This window comes from Acomys russatus, chromosome 30, assembly GCF_903995435.1.
Source record: "Acomys russatus chromosome 30, mAcoRus1.1, whole genome shotgun sequence".
Taxonomy (NCBI): Eukaryota; Metazoa; Chordata; class Mammalia; order Rodentia; family Muridae; genus Acomys; species Acomys russatus.
The window spans coordinates 16177389-16198974 of NC_067166.1; the positions used below are offsets into that span (position 1 = coordinate 16177389).

At 44.4% G+C, this 21586-nt stretch overlaps 1 protein-coding gene across 7 annotated transcripts in view; it reads right to left on the reverse strand.

Annotated features, from left to right (window-relative positions):
* The window catches only part of Pde8b (phosphodiesterase 8B), a 191191-nt gene that overhangs the window by 22252 nt on the left and 147353 nt on the right, over positions 1-21586 (reverse strand). For all 7 annotated transcript variants that reach the window (XM_051172341.1, XM_051172338.1, XM_051172335.1 and 4 more), the window contains 2 exons: positions 4466-4508; positions 1774-1851 (listed from right to left, as the gene is read on the reverse strand). In XM_051172341.1, the coding sequence (XP_051028298.1) occupies positions 1774-1851; positions 4466-4508 (121 nt within the window). The remainder of the gene's footprint in view (positions 1-1773; positions 1852-4465; positions 4509-21586) is intronic.

Here is a 21586-nt window from a genome sequence, read left to right on the forward strand (position 1 = left end):
TCTTCATCAGCTTTCCCTGGGGGCACCCTACAGGTCAGGGTTGTTTCAAAGATGGGGAAACTTTACCAGTCGCTCTCAGTAGGGCTCTACTGAGGCTGCAGTCATTGTGGGCCTCTGCTGTGCTCCCCAGTTCCTAGCTGTATAAGGCCACAGAGCTGCTCCAAACACAGGGCCAGCCTGGCTCAGATGTCCTCACCCAGCATCTTCTCCAACATGTACTCAGCCTATCCCATGATCCTTGCTGTCTGTTGTTCACATGTCACGTGCCAGTCTGTCCAGCTGTCTATCTCTAGGGTCTTAGTTTTTTTGTTTTTGTTTTTTTTCTATTTCAGTCATTTCTCTGGTACTCAGTCCTTCCATTGTGGCTCAAAGGACTAGAAAGTCTGTCACTTCCCTCACCTGACCTTGCTGTTTATTCTTTTAGGTCACAGTCACCACTCTAACAGGCACTAACTATCCCCTCTCAGGCCCTTACAACTGCCCTTTTAGTTGCCACATTAAAAAAACAAACAAACAAATGAGGGTTAGAGTGTGGTTCAGTGGCTTAGTACTAAGCCTAAGTGTGTGAGATCTTGGGTTCCATCTTGTGCATCACAGGAAAACCAGAAATCACACACACACACACACACACACACACACACACACACACACACACACACACACAGAGAGAGAGAGAGAGAGAGAGAGAGAGAGAGAGACAGACAGACAGACAGACAGACAGACAGACAGACAAAAAGACAGACAGAAAGATAGACAGAGACAAAGAGAGACTGACTCTGAGACTTGGAGACAGAACTAATCCCAAATAAATGAGTAAAATGTATCAGGCTGCTTTCTGTTCTCCAGTTCAAATCCCCTTTCATTCCATTCTTTTTCTTTCTTGGTTCATGGGGCAATCCCACATTTTCTCTGTTCTTCAGCCTTTCTCTGTTTCTCATAGAAACGCATCTGCAGATTTGGGCTCGGACCCTCTGGTCTTTATCCACATACAGGCATTCACAGGTGCACAGGCCTTGGTGAACCTCCTCTGCAGCCAAAGAAGTCCCAGCACTAGCCCCAGCCCCTGTCCCTGCCCCAGCCATAGCCTAGCCCCTGTCCTACCTTTGTGCCTACCCCTGCCCCTACCCAGCCTTAGCACCAGCCCCTGCCCTGACCTTGTCTTGCATCACAGCTTCCTAGACACTCTCTTCCCCTCAGGCCCAAATGAGATGCACCTGCAGACACTGCCACTTCTGCGTCTCCTATTCCCCCGGACTCCTAAGGCCATCTCTCCATCTTTCCACAAATCCAGCTGCTTATGTAGGCTTGATTCATTAAACTCACAATGTTCTATGAGATTCTGGCTCATGGTGTCTGGCTTTTCACTAAGGAAAGAGCACATGGCTGTGCACTGAGACCGGAGAGCCAGGGCGCTGCCTGGCTCCTTGCCTCCAACACCCAAGGACGACCTTGCCTGGCTACTGAAACTGCATCGCATGCGCAATTATGTGATCTGACACACATTGGGCCCTGTAGCCCGTGGTCCCTTTGGGGAGAAGAAAAAGACTATAGAAGGCCAAGAGAACCTATTTACTTAAATCCTAAAACGTTTTCAAGTCACTGGAAGGAAAGCTGACTCCAGTTGGTGTCTTTTTCCTTGGAGTTTCTATGCCAGCGACATCGTTGAGCATGTCCCTCTGTCACTTTCTATACTTTCAAAAGGTCAGGGGAATCTGAGAAACTTCTTACCATCACTGCCTCTGGACGATATTGATTTCATGTCAATGGACTTACCATCACTGCCTCTGGAGGATATTGATTTCACGTCAATGGACTCTTTCCTCCTGCTCTTGTGTCTGAACGAATGTGGCTCTGGGGAGTTCAAAGGAGAGGCAGAAGGTTAGTTTTCAGTGTATTGGAGCATGAGTTTACCCCTTTCTCCTTATTCTCCAAAGATGAGCATACTTTTAAAGCTCTAGATAGTGAATCCAAGAATTCAGAAATTACTTTCCCTTCAAACCAACTCAAAATGACCAGTCATTCTAGTAAGAAAATGATGTCTTCTTCTTCTGGGACTATGTTACATTGTGGAAGTCATGTTTATTGAGGGCTATTTAATCCTGTAACTAAAATATCGTCCTGAAAATAAAATGTAAGGGTTTTGGTGGTTCATCTTGACTAAAGGACTACACTTGCCTGGGTAGAGAAGTTCTTAGACAAATATCTGGAGAAATAAAATCCTAGTGACATTCACAGATATTTGCATTAAGAAGCTAGTCTGGACAAGTTTGGGGTACTTCTGAAAGTCAGATGTCTAGACACCTGAGAGTAGATTTTTATCAAGTGACTGCATCCTTCAGACCATGGGAAGGGCAACTCAACACCAAAATGTTCAGCAGGGCTGCTGCCAACAGCCACACATCACCAATGAGCACCAAGATGTTAAAAAAGCAAAAAAAAAAAAAAAAAAAAAAACCAAAAACAAAAACCAGGCAATGGTGGTGCACACCTTTAATCCCAGCGCTGGGGAGGCAGAGGCAGAGGCAGAGGCAGAGGCAGGTGGATCTCTGTGAGTTTGAGGCTAGCCTGGTCTACAGAGTGAGGCCAGGACAGCCAAGGCTACACAGAGAGATCCGTGTTGGCTTCGGAAACATGCCCTGTGGGCACATTTGCCTCCTGCAAGTAACTCCCGAATGAGAAGAAAAATATGAATGTCAACTAGACCCACTCCAAGGAGAGGGCAACCCAAGCGCCAGCAGGAGCAGTGCATTTCTCAGGTGACGTCACAGATTTAAGCAGGAAAACCATGATGCTTCCAAAGGAATTACCAGTGGCACCAACAAGGATGAGGCAGCCTAACATGGAAGAAACCAACTCGAGCCATACGGTCCTGGCTCAGTGTGCAATCTAGTAGCTGTACGGCCTTGGAGATCTCACCTAACTTTTCTGTGTCCCAGTGACTGCAAAGTGGGGGTATTTACAGTCTCTCCTTGAGAGGCTACGACTTGTGGGCAGTGTGTGAGTTAGCTGCGAGTAGGCCTGAGAAGAGCTCCTGCCACAAGGCAGCCTGCAGAGGTACCTACTAGCAATTCTATCTGTTCATCTGCATAGCATGATTCATGGCAGATTATTCAGAGCTACATGCTATTATTCTTCCTGATTTCATCTCATGGAGTTATGAGGACTGACAGCACCAGAACTGGTTATAAGTTTCGAGAACTTATTCTTCGGTGAGGGCCATTTAAATTAGAGAATTCGTTATTAATTCTTATGAGATGCCCATAGAATGAATTAAACATTTTCAGTCATAGAAAAGAAGTTAGGGACAAAGGGACCCTGCCTCCCATTAAAAAAAAAAAAAAAGTTACTTACTCAAGACCTACTGTGTACCAGACATTGTGCTGCATACTTTAAATAAAACAACCATTTAACAATTACATCATTATGAATGCTACATAGTGCTGTCCCTATTATACCGATAAGGGGTTGAAGATGGACAGACTAAGTAGGTAGCCTAAGGCCAAAGAGCTGATAAGTGGTGGATGCTGTGCATTCCAGGATGGAGCCTTGTAACTATGAAGGGTCTGTGAGCACCAGCTGAGTGTCTATTATGTGCAAAACCATGCTGGGCCACTCAAGGCTATTCTGTCTTAGAAAATGCTAGAAAGGAGAAAAAAGATAGCCTGTAGCTAAGTGCATCTCCTTCAGTCATCATATCATTGAGAGAGGCGTTCTTAATTCACTTGGCAAATGAAACTCTGAAAGTCAGAAAGAGCCAATGAATTCTTTTGGTATTGTCTAATTAATCATTCTGGATTCAAGGAGGACCGTGCAAGCGACCAGAGTCTGACCAGGTGCCCACGCAGAAGAGAACGGCTGGCAGGCATCCTTGGAGGAGAAAGAATTGCAAAGCTTTAGTCATTGATGTTTTCCCTCTCCAGTGGTCAGATAGCCCCAGGCCTTCCGCAAGGAGATGTCACCTGGTCACTCTTTCCCTTTGTAGATGAGGACACCAAAGATCTGCGTATTGTTCAAGGTCTAAGATATGAGCAGGGAGCTGACATGAGAAACTCAGTGCCTGGCCTCCTGGGCTTGTGTCCAGCATGTTTCCATGTGTAAAGCCAGTCACCTGGTACTGCTCAGAAAGGGACCTGGACGTGGATGATCCATCACTGCATGATCGCCTGTGCCCTAGTTGGCCGGCCTCTCCCCTAGACTCTGCTTTATGCTGGGTTCATCTGCTTTACCCAGTCTCCAGCCAGGAAACCAAGAAGGGGAGGAGTCTGGGAGGGAAGGCTGCCACAAGCCAAGAGGCAAGGTGCTTTGTAAAAGATGCTTGCTGCTCCTTTGGCTCTCCAACCCACCACTTAGGCTTTAGCAATTCTCCAATCTAGGGTGACGAATGTCATCCTGAACCGTTCCTGAGAGCAATGATAAACTGGCTCGACGAGGCACCCCTGGGCAGAGAGTAAGTCAGTGCTCTCACCTATCTGAGAGTTGTCCCCGGAATCATGGTGAATCCTGTGGATCTGGAGTCGTTCCGAAGTTTGGTAAAGAGAGAAAGAAAAGTTATGTCATTTGTCGCATTCAGCAACTTAGTGAAAAAGCTCCGAAGGCCTCCAGAAGCAGGTGTGGCACAGGATGCAGGGAAGAATGACACACACACCGACTGTAAGGCTACAAACGCTCTATTGCTCTCAGACACTGGGTCACAAGAGCCAGAGAGCAGGAAAGGGCCCCAAGGGAGGGACTCTCCAGGGACAGCAAAACCTCCAGCTAGCCTGGTCTTGACAGTCTGGAGAAGCACAGAAAGACAAAGGCCAGAGCTCCAGTCAAGTTCTAGTAAGCTAACATGTAACTTCTTTGTTTCAGGCAGGTCATATTTGTTTTCCTGAAATACAATGTCTGAGTTAAATCTAAAATTCCTGTTTTTAAGAATGGGTCCTTAAATGTTTTTCAGATGTTCCTCAATTGCTGACAGAGGCAGTTGAAAAACCATTTCCCCATGAGGCCTGAACTTTTAGATGCTGTTTTGCACCTGGTTCTTTCTCATTATCGAGTTTGTTTCATGTTAATGGTTTGGTGCAAATGTTCAATAGACATCAGTCAAATGACCAAACAAAGTCATCAATGTGGACCCCACATTGCTTGCATTTACAATTGACTAAGGCACTGCTGGTGGGCACATTGCATTCACACCTAAACTCCCACGGCTGCTTCTGCTAAATCCAGCTGTTTCCATCCAGGGCTCAGGACAGTCAGCCTGTGCAGCACTCAGTGAAGAGGCAAGGTTACATTTGAACAAACCAGGTGAATGCTGGGAATTGTCAGTAAGAGAAGACTAGCATGAGTTAGCGAAGTCAAATGGGATGGTCAGAAAGCTCCCTCATGTCAGACATAGGTAAACGATCCCAGGCTTGAAAGCTCCCTCATGTCAGACATAGGTAAAGGATCCCAGGCTTCATTGAACCATTGAAGAACAAATCAAGCAAGGGCTGGGGAGATGGCTCTGTTGGTAAAATGCCTGCCACATAAGCTCTGAGTTCAGATAGCTGGGATCCATAGAAAAGTCTAGGTGTGAATTCCAGTGCTACAGGGTAGAGACAGGCAAATTCCTGCAGCCCATTGGCCAGCCAGGCCAGCTGCATTGATAAGCCTCAGCTTCAGCAAGGGACCCTGTCTCAGAAAATAAGGCTGAGAGTGACTGAGAAAGACACCCAATGTCAATCTCTAGCCTCCACATGCACCCGCATGCGTGAACCTGTTTGCACATGTGCATGCACCTATATGGACATGCACACAAACGCAGGAGGATAACAGCAAAACCAAGCTGTTAAAATCAGGCTTCCTACAAACTCTCTTACTCTGTCCATTTCACATCCTCACAAAACATCAATACAAATGCTAAGACCTGCCTGTGATAGCTTGGTCATGTGGGCCACGGCTATTGACTCTCATCCCAACCCAGGGGACCTTTTATTACTTCTTCCATGGACACCATTTCATGTTTTCCTTCAGCAATGAAGGCGATTTTCTGCAAAGCTACCAGGCTTAATGCACACTTTTAATGTGTTCAATATTAATAAAACTCTTGCTTCATTCTGCCTCCGCAATCAGCTCTTGCGTAAAAGCTTTTCTCTTTAATCAAAATACATACACCTCTAGGAGAAAAGCCCATGGAATTCCATATTATGAAAAACAGAGACAGTAACACCACTCCAACACCATCCCAACTCCTTTTTCTCACTTCTCATAGGCTCACAGCCCATCAATATGGCTCTTGTGACCTACACTATGGGCCACGGGTTCTGTCTAGGGTGGAGCTAGCTCAGCCCTGATTTAGGATTAAAAATGTGTTCTAGCCAGTGACAGGGGTGGGGCAGGGAAGAAGGGCACAGACACGGTTCCATTGCCTAGGATGGCTCTGGTCCATTTTTTTCCACATACAATGTTGCACTTGGTGCTTTGAGCTGAACTTGCTGCCTACGCATTGCCTAGGACGGCTCTGGTCCATTTTTTTCCACATACAATGTTGCACTTGGTGCTTTGAGCTGAACTTGCTGCCTACCCATCACCACACTGGCCTCTGATAGGCTTTGTACTTCCTGCCGCCATGGAAGACCAGAGGTCTTCCAGCCTTTACAACCAGAGCCTTCCAGGCTGTGTCAGCCTCTGCACCAGGATGCTATGATGTGACCCACTTCACTATTTTCTGTGCAGGGGACATCTGGGAGCCCCTCCTCCTGTCACATCCTATCAATCTTGGGATTGTTAATGTAAGTTCTCCAACTGATGATCTGCATGTGTCATCTGAATACCCCTTTCTCCTTTACAGGATTCACATGGGTGAAAGAATCTCCACTCAGAACAAGAAGTTATCCCTAAGATCTAGAAGTATCAATGTTTACAACGCAGAGGAGTAATTCCAGAATGATTTCTCTCATAACCTTTAGAGGAACTCATGGAGAGCACAAGCAAGGAATGGGTAGTACCAGAGTCTCTGATGGGTCCAGGAGATGCTCAGGGACTTGGGACATAGAGGCAGGAAGGGGGATGACCTTCACCCCATGACAATAGCTGTATCTCATGTCTGTTTGCAATTGCATCATCGAAAACCTTCTAGGAGAAGCAGCCTTCCCCTGGACACACAGGGCAGGGAGGTGAGGTTTAAAGTTTGGTACCCTGCCTGTGTCAGCACACAGGGATGCATAGAGTTTCTCTAGATTGATAGACAATTATCTTTGTTACCTAACTCTTCAGTCAAAGGATTCAGAAGTGTTGTCCCAGGCCTGGCTTGTCGTCTTAGGATCTGGAAATACCTCACAGATCACCACAAATGGCCTTTCCCTTGAATTCTAGGATGGTATAGGCTTTGTCATGTGCATGATTTAGCTAGATCAGGATCCACCATGCGCAGATTGGCCGCTTTCTCTAGAGCACACTGTTTTTCTTCTTGTAAAAATTAAAGCGTAGTGTGCTGCTGTGCAGGAGCCCCTGGTGATGGGGGACAAGTGCTACTGGTGTGGCCACGGGCTTTAAAAGCAATAGTTTCTGCAGTGGATTCTGCTGTCCTTGTCCTCTGAGTTAACAGGTGTAATTTTTCAGTAAGTCCTTGAGGCTTGTAGTTTGTGTGTGTGTGTGTGTGTGTGTGTGTGTGTGTGTGTGTGTGTAATTATAATTTTAAACCTTTAACTGAAATAGTATAGGTTTCTACCAAGTCTGTTGTCCTTTGCTAAAATGCTTTATTTACTAGTTAATTACTGATGCCTGATCATAGTCGACTTTACCTGTTCTACCCTTCCTTTTTCACGGTCCTAGGGATAATTTCATGTTCTTGGGCATGAAGGGCAAGTTCTGTATCATGGAGTTACATCCTCAGCCTCTAATAACGCTCAACTCCAAAAAACACTACAAACCCTCTTCCCTGTGTGTGTGTGTGTGTGTGTGTGTGTGTGTGTGAGAGAGAGAGAGAGAGAGAGAGAGAGAGAGAGAGAGAGAGAGAGAGAGAGAGAGAGAGAGAGAAAGAGGAGGGAGATTTCAGGGTCATTTGTTTCTCAAATGATATTCTTTTAAAAACTATGCTCTCAGTTTATCATGGTGTGAAAGCCCCTCAGGTTCACGTAGGCCCATACTTCTTAGCCTGTGGGTCATAATCACACATGGGGCGAGGAGACGACTGTGGAAGACACAAAACGCTTGGCAATAAAGAATGCCCTGTGACCAAATGAGTTCAGAATCAGCATGTAATAAACCCAGGCGTTTCCAGCAGTACTCTCGTGTACTGGAGCAGCCACTTCGCTGACGCCTTGGTTCAGAAAAACACGCCTGCAGTTCGCACTGCACAGACCGCCACCCACATGGCACCAACAATGCTGCCTGCTGCACCTCAGCTCAGATTCCAGGCTGCTGTATGTTATGGATTGCTATAATTTTCTGCTCCGATGGAAACATTCATTATAGAAAAACGATTTACTAGTTTCCTACCATTGTCCCACAGCATGTAAATATCAATTAGTATCCTTTGGCCTGTATTGCGGCAGAAGTGAGTAAAAACTTCATGATCTGATTGTTTTAGTAACAGAACCAGCTTAGAACAGGCTGGCTCGGGCCTTTCTCTCTTTACCGGTTCCCGGTTTAAATGCTTTCAACTATTACCAGGCCGCTTTTCTCTGACATCAGCTCAGCAGACTCAGGTCACAGCATAATCTTCTTCAGTTCTGGGAGGGAATTTCCAACGACTTCTGAAATGGCCACACACATGCTTCTGCCATTTTGTACTATGTATTTTTGCAAGTTGGTATTCTTAATATTGATGACTATAAAATCAAAATGTTAAGCAACCCTGGAAAACACTGAAAGTGATCCGTGTTCTGCAGTATCAAATGCTCGGCCAACATTTAGCCCTTTACGTGGGAAGAAACATCCATCCAACTAGTGTGCAAATTTGTCATCTTTAAAACACGTTAAACTATGCAAATATCAAAGAATCGTTTTACATTCTCCCTATGATTTAGAATCAGTAAATGTTTGACTTGTATACCTATTTCCTATACCTATCTTGGGTAAAAAGACGTTGTAAGTGGAAAGAGTTTATGACACCCCTAGGTCATCCTATAAGGGACAAAAATCTCAAATGCCATGAAGCTAGGTAAATTTTAGCGATACTGAATTTAATATTTTTTCAGATTTTCAGGGATTCCCATTAGCTTTATGAATCTCTATAAAATCCTTGAATAAGTGATTTTTCTACATTTAAAGGAAGATCATATCCCCGCCTCACCCACCAGATGCCTAAGAAGAAACTGTCAAGGACAAACAGGGAATACTCATGTGTTGGAAGGAGGATAAAAATATTCAAACTTTTGAAGGCCAAGTCTGGCGCTTTTATACCAATGTATATAAACACCCCATGACAAATTATTACCCCAGGTAAGAAGTTTCATCATAAAAGTAACTTATTCAAGGATATCCAAAGAAGCCTAGGACGCTATTAACAAGGTGATAGACTGAAAACAAACAACAACAGCATCAAAAAAAAAAAAAAAAAAAAAAAAAAAAAAAACCCAAACTAAATATAAAACAAAAGCCCCAAATAAACAGGAAGATGTTAGTGGTGCACCCAACCCAGGTGGAGCTCAGAAACTTCTAGCGAGCAAAAGAGGGCGGACAGCAGAGTTCACACTGGATGAAGTGGTAGGAAGTCTATTATTAAATAATATAGAATCAAGCCTTCTGGGTGTAGGTAGGGGCAGGCTATGAAGGCCCTCAAGGGAACTGCTGAGTAAATTTTAGTTTCTTTTGATGATGTGGGAGTTAGAGATATGTTCTTAGTCAAACTCCAGGGAAATGATAAGATTGTACATTTTCTACCTCTAAAACAAAAAGTTATTAAACTCTACTTAATATGCATGCTGATAGAACAAGCAGTAAGCTACACTGATGTGTGCCCAATGTGTAATTGTTGGCCCGCAATAAAAAAAAAAAAAAAACAGAAAAGGATGCAATGAAGGATTATTTCAGGACCATGGATGGATCATGATGCACTCATCTGCTAACCATGGGACTGAGGTAGTGAGGTAGTAAGGGAGCGAATGGGTAGTCATGCACATGTCTTCCAATTGTTCTATTAAAATCAACTTAAAATTTATTTTACCACAAAATTTTTATATATAAAGTTTTCATAAGAAAGTGTTGGGTGGTGCATGACTTTAATCCCATCACTCGGTGTCGGGGATTCAAAGGCAGAAGCAGGTGGATCTCTGTGAGTTTGAGGCCAGCCAGGTCTACACAGTGAATTTCAGGACAAGGCGAGACCTTGACTCAAAACAACAATAACAACAACAACAACAAAATAAAATAAAATCATAAGAACTTCTGCTTCCCATTGGTCTCAGGCAGTGAGACTCTCCCGTGGGGCCTAGCTCTGGCTAGCTCTCCAGGCGTGCTGCTGAGTACAGCCATGCTACCCTGAGTGCTCAGGTCTCTTCTGAAAAGCTTCTCAGTCTGCTCCAGTCCCCTTACCCTGTCCCGGCAGGTCTTGCTCACGTGTGACTCCCACCAGGAAGGTTTTCAACCACTTTCTTCCCCTTTCAGCCCCTCATGAGGTCAAGCCCTTTTTTTTTTGGTCACATGCTCTCAATGGGCTTTTCTTAGTGACTTAGCACAAATGTGACCTAGTGTCTGTGACTAATCTGCCTGTTGCTGCTTAAAAGGACGCTTTATGTCTAACTTGATTACTATTGTGTATCCAGTGCTAACAATATCTGGGGCTAGAGGCCACCGAACATAAGATGTATCCGATCAAGACCAACTTGGGGCGGAGACCACAGAGGGCCACCGCTTCGTGGCTTATTCCCTATGGCTTGCTCAGCCTGCTTTCTTATACAAACCTAGGACCACATGCCCAGGTATGGCCTGACCCACAATGGGCTGGGCATTGCCACATCACTCATTAATCAGGGAGATGCCCCCAAAGACATGCCCCCAAGCCAATCTGATCAAGGCGATTTTTTCAATTGAGGTTCTCTCGTCACAGGTGACTCTTGTTTGTGTCACATGGATGAAAAAACATCCAGTACAGTCATGGAAAAGAACGCTGGCTTTGCTGAAGAGGAGCTTTGATCACCATGTTTTTCAAGCTCAGACTTATTTGTACGATCAAAATTGTTCTGTGTTTCTTCTGCCCGGCAGATATTATAAAAAGCAGTAAATAGGTGGTTTGGATGGACAAAGGTATTGTCTGTTAAATACTCAGGGTGGCTCACGGATTGACTTGCTGAACATCTTTTTTTAAATACTCAGGGTGGCTCACGGATCGACTTGCTGAACATATCTTTTTTTAAATACTCAGGGTGGTTCATGGATTGACTTGCTGAACATATCTTTTTTTAAAATAATCAAAATTCTTCATTTACTACAAACGGAGGGCTTCCATGGATGTGACAGAACTCTGACTAGCCAGGCTCGAGTGCTGGGTGCAGAGATCTGACAGTGGGGACCAAGTCCCTGGAGACCTTCCTTCATGCACGCAGAACGGATTGGCAGTGAGTGGCATCACACAGACATCTTTCAGCACCCTTCTCCAGTGAAAACACTGTGACGATCATTTTTCTCAAGAAAACACAAAAAGCTCTGATGTGCAGATCAAAGATCTCTCTTTAGTCAGCTGTAGTTTCAAAAACCCCACACCAGTGGGGCCTCCAGCCGCAGAACAAGACACCTCATCAGTGTCCAGGAGCCCCTATTCCTACAGCTACAGATCATGCACTTTCCTGTATTCTGAGCTGGATCTCAGCAGCTGACAACACCGAGACAGTTAGTGGCTTGGGGTGTATTGGTGCAGATCCTGGTAGTGGTGGTGGTGGTGGTGGTGGCGGAGGCGGGGTGCAGGCCTCTGCCCTGCAGTAACAACTGTGAACCTAGTAGGCAGTATGATGGCATCTCTTCCCTTTTATCTGAACAGCATTTAAAATGTTACTCATGTCAAAGTTGCGTGCAGTGGTCTGATATGGATGAAAGAGGATGTGGCTGCAGAGCCAGAGCTGTCTTCCCAGGACAGGGAGTGAATGTCAGCCTGGTTCAGGGTTACTCTCATCTGCTGTCCACTGTTTTCTTGGGAGAGTTGAATCGTCACTTCCTTTGCAGTGCCACAGCTACATGTTCAGATACCGCAGGTGTCCCTCTGTTAAACGTCCCTGAATTGCCAGGCTGGTGGCTGCTGGCTTTACATCCTGCATTCATTTGGCAGAACCTTTGCATGGTTATGCTTTCATGGTTTTTCTCAGTGAATTGTTTAAAACGTATTTTCCATTTTAAACTTATGTACGGGGGATGGCGTGTATATGTGAGTGCAAGTGTGCTTGGTGCCCAGAAGAGGGTGTAGACTCTTAGCCCTGGAGATAGAGGAGTCGGCCACCTGATGTGGGTGCTAGGAACTGAACTCCGACTCTTGAAAGAGCAGTAAGTGGTCATAACCACTGAGCCATTTCTCTAGTCCCAACAATATTCATTTTGAAAAATACCTTGCTCATTTGAACTGCGCAATGCCCTGTCTCTACCCGAGAGTCCCTGAGTCAAACTTACTGGCTTAGTGGGCCCAAAGTGTTCATGTGTGAGCCTCATTTGAGGCTGGGCTATAGGCCTGAGGAGTATGAGGTAACACGGGACACAATCACACCCAGGCTGTGGTCAGTACCCCAGCAGTATTATAATACCTGGGAGTGCGTTAGAACTACTGACAACCTCCCTCCAGCCTTACCCAGGCAGACTTAACTATCTCTACATGGGTCATTCCACCTTAGCACTTGAGACACACTGGTAAAGCAGAAAAATTAATAGGCCTTGGTGTTTTTTGTTGGGGGGGGGGTAGTCTGATGTATTTTGATGCTAATTACTGCTTACTGTCTCTGTGACCAACCTTTTGCTTAACAAAAAAAACACAAACAAACAAACAAACAAACAAGCCATCCCACCTGGGCAGGGCAGGAGATAAGTGGGGCTAGGAGAGGAAGGAATTCTGGGAAGAAGAAGGACCACCACCAGGAGAAGGAGCGAGACCTGAAGGGAGGAGAGGAAGGCCGCCATGGGTTAGCTGGAGGAGAAGCACATGGCCAGCAGCGTGGATGGAGAATCTGGTTCAGATGAAGAACATGAGCAAGTATTTGGGATTATGGATGAGAGGTAGCTTGGTAGAAGTTATTAGAAGCAGATGGCATGGGACTGAGGCAGCGATCCCATGCCTGCCCCACTATGGTAGGTAGTTTAGAGGCTAGATATCTGCCCTGCCCCATGTTAACTAAGGCTATTTTAAAATATAACAAAAGTGTCTGTGTCTTGATTGATTGCTAGCCTGGCCTACAGATAATACATGTAATTTAAAAACAATAGTTTGCAGTTTGGCAGGGGGTGGTGGTGGGGCAGAGCCCAGGGGTTTAAATATAGTAGGCACAAGTGCTCACACTGATCTGTCCCCTCAGCCAGAGCCTAACTTTTGGCAACAGGTGTTTTGATCTCTTTCTTTATAGCTGTACACCTGAGGGACTTAGGGACTTCACCATGCCTCTGCGTTCTCATGGCGTAAGCGATAGCACCTGCCCTACCAGGCAGTTATTCCTGGGACACCCGCAGCAGGATGCTAATTGTCACATGAAATGCTGGAGGGAGCAGAGTCCCACAAGATGCTGTCTGCAAGCAGGAGAGCAAAGGGCTCCGACAGTATCAGTGCTGCCTCTAAACCACTAAGAATCTGCCACACCACCACTATGCAGGAGGATAAAGACGGGTCCAAAGCTCAGGAGAATGCCTTCCAATTCTACAGGGGTCTCAGTCCCTTGGATGGTGGTCATCCACCTCATTAACTCGGATCCCATCCCTGTGGGAACTACCCTTCCAGAGAGATGTACCCAGAGAAAGCTATTCAGGTATCCTATAACTTAGACAAGTTGGCATCTAAAATTAACAATCACCTCTTTTTTTTTTTTTTTTTTTTTTTTTTTTAATAAATGGAATAATATAGGATGTGTGAAATGTCTGAAAGGTGTGCTAAGACGGCGAGGTCCTACCTCACAGTTTTTGACTAGGTAGTGGAGATGAAACTTCATCTCTAAGAAGAGGTCCAAAGGGAAGCTAGGAATGTGGGCCCAGGGGCTGTGCTAAGGACCGTGACCTGGCCCATGGGATGGGGTCGGGTAGGGTGGGGGACGATGGCAGCCTCTCTGGCTGTCTTTTTCATGGTCGGCTTCTGGTTCTCAGATATGTGGATTCAGTGACTTATTACATTGCCTGTGCCTTCCCTTCCTCCAAAGCTCAGAGTCAAACTTAGGTGGGATGGTGTCCTGAGAGCAGCACACGGGGGTGGGTGGGTGGTGGGTGGGGAGATGGGGTGGGGTAAGAGGCGGGAGGGGGGAGGTCTTCCATTTTACACTGTTCTTCTTCCTGCCACACCCCTTCAAGGCTCCATGGCAAGAGGAAATTATGTATAACATATGTAGGCTTAGTAAGAGATTTCTTTTTGCCTAATGTTTTGTTTTTTAAATACTGGTCAGTGCCAAATAGGATTTTTGCCACACAAAGGCTCATGTGCTTGCTAGATTTGGTCGAAAGAATGAGGGAATTTGCTGAGACCCAATGCTTTGCTAGCCCTGACATAGGGAGGTCTCAACAGAAGACTCACTAAAGGACTTAATGACACCAGGACTTCATCCCACTCGGTTTAACACAAGCTAGAAGCGAGAGCCAGTGCACAGAGGCGAGTAATGAGAAGCCGCCAGCAAAAAGGCAGCTTTGTTATTCTGTGACCTGAGGTCCTGAAAGCATCCTTCATCAAAATTTCCGCTACATCTTGTAAATAATCATCCCAGAGTCAAAAGGCATGTCTAATCTAACTCAGAAATGCTTACTGGGCTCCTGAAGCAAAGATGGCCGTGTCCTATTTACTGTGGACTAGGAGACAAAACCAGGCACTGCCCCTATGAGTTCACTCATCCAGGAAGTGTTTATTGAGTTTCTGCTCCATGCCAGGCACAGTGAGGGTGTGGCAGAGAATACGTGACTCCTCAAAGGGTAAGGAACCAAAAGCGAACTGGAAACACCTCCCATCTTGGTGCTCAATAAAAACTGAACTATATAAGGAGCCCTTCGCTCCTTGGAATGCTGCAGTCATTCCTATTCAGTCAGAGGGCCGCCAGGGAAAGCTAGGACATGGTGACGACCCACCCACTTTTCTCTGCAAGTGCTCCCCTGGAAATGCAGGCATGTGAGGGGGTTGGACGGCACTCCTCAAAGGGAAACAAAAGCACAAACCAAGCAGCATGTGTCATTTCTAGGCATCACATCGATCCCACGTGGCCGACCCTCTGAGAACGCAAAACATCACCCAAACACAAGCAAGAACCTCACTGGAATTTAGGGGGTGGAGGTGGGGGAGGCAGGTGATAGGAGGGAGACAGGGACACAGATGGAAGCTAAGTCAGCCAAGTGGCACTCTGGCTCTAATTAGAGCTGAACTTTACTTTTTTTTTTTTTATAATTGTAAATTTTTAGTTTTGCAGACATTGGCACCACTGTGCTGAAGACATTCAGAATTCATACCCGGAAGCAAGAATTGGAGTACTTCTTGTTAAAGGTGCCTGGGTAACAGTTTATTTGGGACCATTTGGACAGGTCACCTGTCCACCCTGACACTGCCTGCTTGGGGCTGTGCGTGTTGAGCCTTCATCTCTACAGGTCTCTATGAAACACACTCCTGGGATAAAACTACTCCTATGATAAGGCAGGAATTCTATGCAAGAGAGAAGACAGGGAATACAAATCCAGGGGGCTGTTCACCACCCCACAACAAAACTGCCAGCAGAAAAGGCCTAGAAATATAGTCAGAGACTTTGATAGTGGCTACATTACTGTGCCAGCATCTAATCCTCACATATATGGCACTGAAGGAGTGCTGGAGAAATTGGTTGCATCCTTTGGTAAGAGCTTCTGTGTCTAAAATGTCATATTACTATGCAACTTCTCAAGAATTAGAGAACCCAAAGCAGAGAAGGTAGGTGTAAGACTATATGGCTCTGTAAAGCCTGCAATAGCTAACGATCCTGTTGATATGTCACAGAGGGAGGAGGCCAAGGCTGAATGCTTATGGCATTTGCTCAAATGCAGAAAACTATCCAGAGAGAAGGAAGTACAAAACAAATATACAGATTGCCTTTTCCCTATTCTTCAGTGCTCAGGAATAGCAAATACTTGATATTTTTCTGTTTACTTCTGTAAATAATGTATGCTAGGGAAAAATAATAACATTGTCTGGTAAAGTTTACTATGTATATAGATGCAATAATATGCATGAAAGCCATAGCATGATAAATAGGTGGGTAGCCAACAACTGGGTCTTATAACACATACATTTTATGTTCTACATGATTTGGTAGACTATTAGGTTAATAGTCTAACAGTGGAAAGTTAAAACTGTATATGGTAATCCTAAGTAATTCTGTATTGCTAAGTAATTCTTAATAACTCTGTATTATTAAAAATAACATATAACCAAAAATATAAAAATTAAAGAATTACATTTAAAAATTATTTAAATAATGTAAAAGAAAATCTGTATAAAGGAATAGACAAATGAAAACAAAAGAATGTTAAAAAAAAAAAAAAAAACCAAAACCCAAATAGTAAAATGGAAGACCCATTCCTGACCACACCAATAATTACATTAAATGTTAATGAGTCAAAGACTCCAGTTAAAAAGCAGAGACTATCACAACTGATAAAACATCAAATGCAGCATGGCTTGAAACTATAGGGATAGGAAAAAGTAATATAAACAAATATGCTGAAGATTACTAGAGTGGCTGGTTTAATATCAAATAAAGTAAGATAAGTAAAAGATAAGATAAAATACCACTTTAAACCATTTAAATGATAATGTTTACAATCATAAAAGGACCAATTAATCAGAAAGACATAACCATAATAAATGTGGTGATCATAAATGAAGCTCTTATCAATAAAATCTCAAAATACATCAAGCACTAACTATAGGAATTAAATGGAGCAATAGATAATCTTAACATCCTCTTTTATCATATGTTAGAATTAGAAAAAAAATTAGCAAAAAAAAAAAAAAAAGGTGATATGAAGAGTCACTTTGATCTAACTGAGATTACTAAGACATTCTACTCAACAAAAGAAGAACACAGCCTTTCCAAATGAATCTTTCTGAAATACTGACTGAAAACAGAAACAAAAGATGTCAATAAATTTTAAGTAGATTAAAACTATACAAAGTATATTCTCTGACAATAAATTTAAAATTGCCAGAAAAAAAGATCTAGAAAATGCCTCAAACCCAAAACAAAATTTCTAAATAGCTCATGGACCAAAGAAGATATTAAAAAGAAATTATAAAGGACCTTGAACTGAAAGAGAATGAGAAGCCAAGTCTGTCTGTGACACTGCATGCCTGTTGTTTCTTTCCAATGCTGAGGAAGAGTGGAACAAGGGAGGTGTGGCCAAGATTCCCCCCAACTCTGCCTGTGATTGCATTCCCTTCCCCCATCTACTCCCTGTAAGGAAACACTATCACTGCCTTGGAATCTAAATCTTTCCAATGGACCATAAAACAAGACGAGTGGTCTTGGAGGCTCACAAACAACATAGCTACATTCCTGGGATGTACACAAAGTAGCCATTGTAGAGAGAAAGCAAAGCTCAAAAGAAGTGGAGAGCTATGACTGCTCAATGACTGGAAGACTCAATACTGTTAAATACTGGTTTTCTCTAGCTGATCTACAGTTTCAGTGCATGCTTGTGGTATAAACATTACCAATCTAATTCTGAAATGTATATAGAAATGCAAAGGACATAGGAAAGCAAACCAGTGGAAGACCGTATAGTACTTGACTTCAAGACTTAGAGTAGTTAAGAAAGTATGCAATTGGCTTATGGAGTCACAAACTGAGCAACACAGTGGAAGAGTCTGTAGGTAGACAGCATTATTCAACTACTTGCTAAAGATGTCAAAGTAACTCAATGAGGAAAGTATTTCCAATAAATTCCTGAGTTTTAATAATCAGATATCTTTATAAACAGATACTAAGATTATCTCATGTGATGTCATGAAAATAATTCTAGATGCAACATATACTAAATGTAAAAGTCCAAACTTTAAGTCTTTAAAAATATATATTAAATATTATATATAAATATATATAATTAAATATATATTATCTTTAGAACTGGGGGATAGGCAAAGAAGGCCATAAGAAGCAGTACCTGTCACACACTGACATCAAATTAAAAAATGTTCATTAAAATATTGTCAAATGAGTAAAAAGAAAGAATAGAAGAAAAACATGAGCAAACATATCTGGCAGTATATTGACATATAATGTACTTGAACTCAGTAATAAAGACAACCCAACTAAAATGGCAAAGGCCTTCAACAGACACTTTACAAATGATATACAAGAGGCCAGCAACACATGGAAAACTCAGTCATTAGTCCCCAATGTGTGCACATTATCAGGGACTACACAGAGACAGACCTACAAACTAAAAGTAATACACTTACTCAATGGCTAAAATTACTTGCAACAACACCAACTCTTAACAAGAGGGTTATGGGCTCTCCTGCTCACTGTTTTGATGAATGTCATATCTTGGGGAAAGAACTGGCAGTCACTTATAAAACAGACATGCTCCTAATCTGAGCAAAACCAGTTCAGGTACTACCAATAGGACAACAAATAAACAAACAAACACATGTTCACCCAACAGAACACTACTTGGTGATTAAAAACTGTAGAACCCAGGCACCACAAAACACAGGTCTTAAAACATAAGCCAAGAGTGCTTTACACAGAATGCACATATTATATGTTAAGATGAAATTTTTAATAAAACTAATCTATGAAAGGATGAAGGGGGCGGGAACCAGATCGGGGGGCAGCAAGAGTTAAGTGGGGGAAGAGGAAAGAACAAACGTTTGTAGTGCCACGGATGTGCTTTGTCCTGTGAGGGGCTGTGTCACTCTGGCTGCACACTGTCAGGGGCTACGCAGAGGCACACTTACAGTCTGTTGATTCCATCATATATGCGGGGTTCCCCAAAGGACAGGCACTTACTGCCAAGGGGGAACACTTCGTGGGAGAAACTAGATCATTCTCTCCCACCGGGGAGTAGTACTGGGGATTGAACAAAACTCAAGACCTGGGCATGGGGGCAAGGGCTCCCCCATCCCATTTTTGAATGCATACAGGGGAATCTGGACCTGAGACTCATTGGGTACTACATGGATCAAGCCTGCTGGAGTAGAGGTTCTAGAGGGAGGGAGGAGGAGGCCGAGTCCCAGGAGGGTCGAGGAGCCACATGCTGGGACTTGAGCCACTTGGACAGACCTCAGAGGCTGCTAGGAGCCAGGCCAAGCTTTAAAGAAAAAAGTCAATGGTCTAAGTATCAAGTTGAAGAGGTGACACTGGTTGTGAATGGGGAACGCCAGGGAAGAGGTGAGCCTTTGGCTCAGCAGTTTTCAACCTGTGGCTTGTAACCCGCAAAGGGGGTCATGCTGAATGTCAGATCTTTACATTATGATTCATAACAGTAGCAAAATCAGAGTTGGAGGTCACCACAACACGAGGAACTGTATTGAAGAGTCGCGGCGTTAGGAAGGTTGAGAACCACTGCTCTAGCCCAAGGGGTTCTGGAGAAAATAGAGATTCTTCTGGCAGAGACATGTGTCTGTCAGAGTCCAAATAGGAAGCCATACTTTCTTCTGGAAATGATACTACTGAACAGAGAGTGTTAAAGGTCAAGTTCCCCAGGAACCCGAGCGACTTCTGCACCTGAAGCCCCTTACAAAGTCTACCCTGTTCTCACTGGCCTCAGCCAGTACACTGGAGCCAACATGCTAGCAACATGGTGCAAGTTCCGCAACAAGAATGATGGATGGACGGGCCATTACGGCCATGCAAAGCTGCTCATTCCCTGGCCTCACCCAAACTCCGCGATTTGGAGCCTTGGGAAAAACAGAAAGCTGTCCAGGTTGCCAGGGGAATTTCAAGAATTAAGAGACCAAAGTCACAGCCAGGAAGTGTGCTGTGAGACTGAGTTCAACCACGGAAACACAGCCTGCTGTGCAAGGCAGGGTTTGTAGGCTGCAGTGTGCACGCTTCGGCTCTCCATCTTCCAGCAGGAAGAATTCGGCCACCCATGAGAACAGCAGCTCTGGTTCACAGCCGCAGCTCAAGTCTGCCCACAGTGGGCCCCTCCCTGCAGGCCGCACCACGCCTAGACAGCAGTGTGCTACCCTGGGACACTTGGGGGGTGTTACCTCTCAACTGCAATGACATTTCTGTCAGTATTGTGCCATTTACGTACAACCGTGACCTCAAAGACTATATCACCTGATGACATCTGTGACTCTCTCAGCTTGTACACGTAGACGCTATGACATTTGCTCTAAGACAAAACCAGCCAACGGTGCGTCTCTCAGATGGGTCATTTCCTTAAGTGTCTCGAGACTGTTTACACAGAATTCTGTACTCTCTGCAGATGATAGAGCAGACAGTTTGTCACCTACAGCCCAGCCATGACAAGCACAGAAATACAATTTGGAGTTTCAGCCCTGTGGCCCCAGTAAAACATGATGTATTAAAGATTAATAATAATAATAAAAAAACACAATAGTTTTAATGTCCCAAAGGGTGATGGGTGTTTTTTTTTTTTTTCAAATTTAAATTAAACAGCAAACTAAATAAACCCCACCCATGTCATTTTCTTTCCCTGAAATAATATCACAACTATGAAACATTAATGGCGAAAAGAAATGAAAAGTCCAAACACCTGTTGGCTGAATCAGGCTGGGAGGGAGATGAGGTATGGGTCGGGTTCGCATTCATGCTGTCAGGTCAGACATGGGAGAGAGAAACATGTTGGGGCCTGTAACGAAGGGCCGGGAAAAGCTTTGCTCCAGATAAAAGCCAGCCCTTTGTCTCACAGGGGCCAGAGGCACAGCTGGGGTGGCAAGCTGGGTGTCATCCATGGTGTTTGTCTGCTCAGACAAAACAACAGTTTCCTGTGCTGGCCCTGCTGTAGGGCTACATGACAGTTCCAGAAACCTAGGCGCGCCTCATCTCTTAGGCCTGTGGTATGACATAGGGCTCCTGACTGCTAGGAACCTCAGCATTGTTTTAGCCAGTTATTTTTCATGCCAAGGCCAGGAGAGAGATATACAGACGATGACATCATGGTCCCTGTCCCTATAGGCATTCTCTTGGGGGAAGGGGGAGGGGCTACTCGCCGCTGTGAGAAGAAGAAACTAGTTACTCTTCAGTTAGGTGGCATCACTATGGCCTGTAGGTCAAACTACACCCCTGGCTTCCCCTCCCCGACTGCTTCCTGCAGGAATCACTCCTGGACTCCCATAATCAGCTCACACCTGATCACATCCTGCCAAGGTTCCTTTTAGCCTGGAGGTTTCACCCAGGCACTACACTGGAATCCCTTGGGAAAAAAATCTCAGGAGCTGTCCTGTCCAGCCTGCACCAAGATACCATCCCTCGGAGCCCCTGGGACACAAGCATCACAACTTCACTCTTGTTTTCAACTCTCT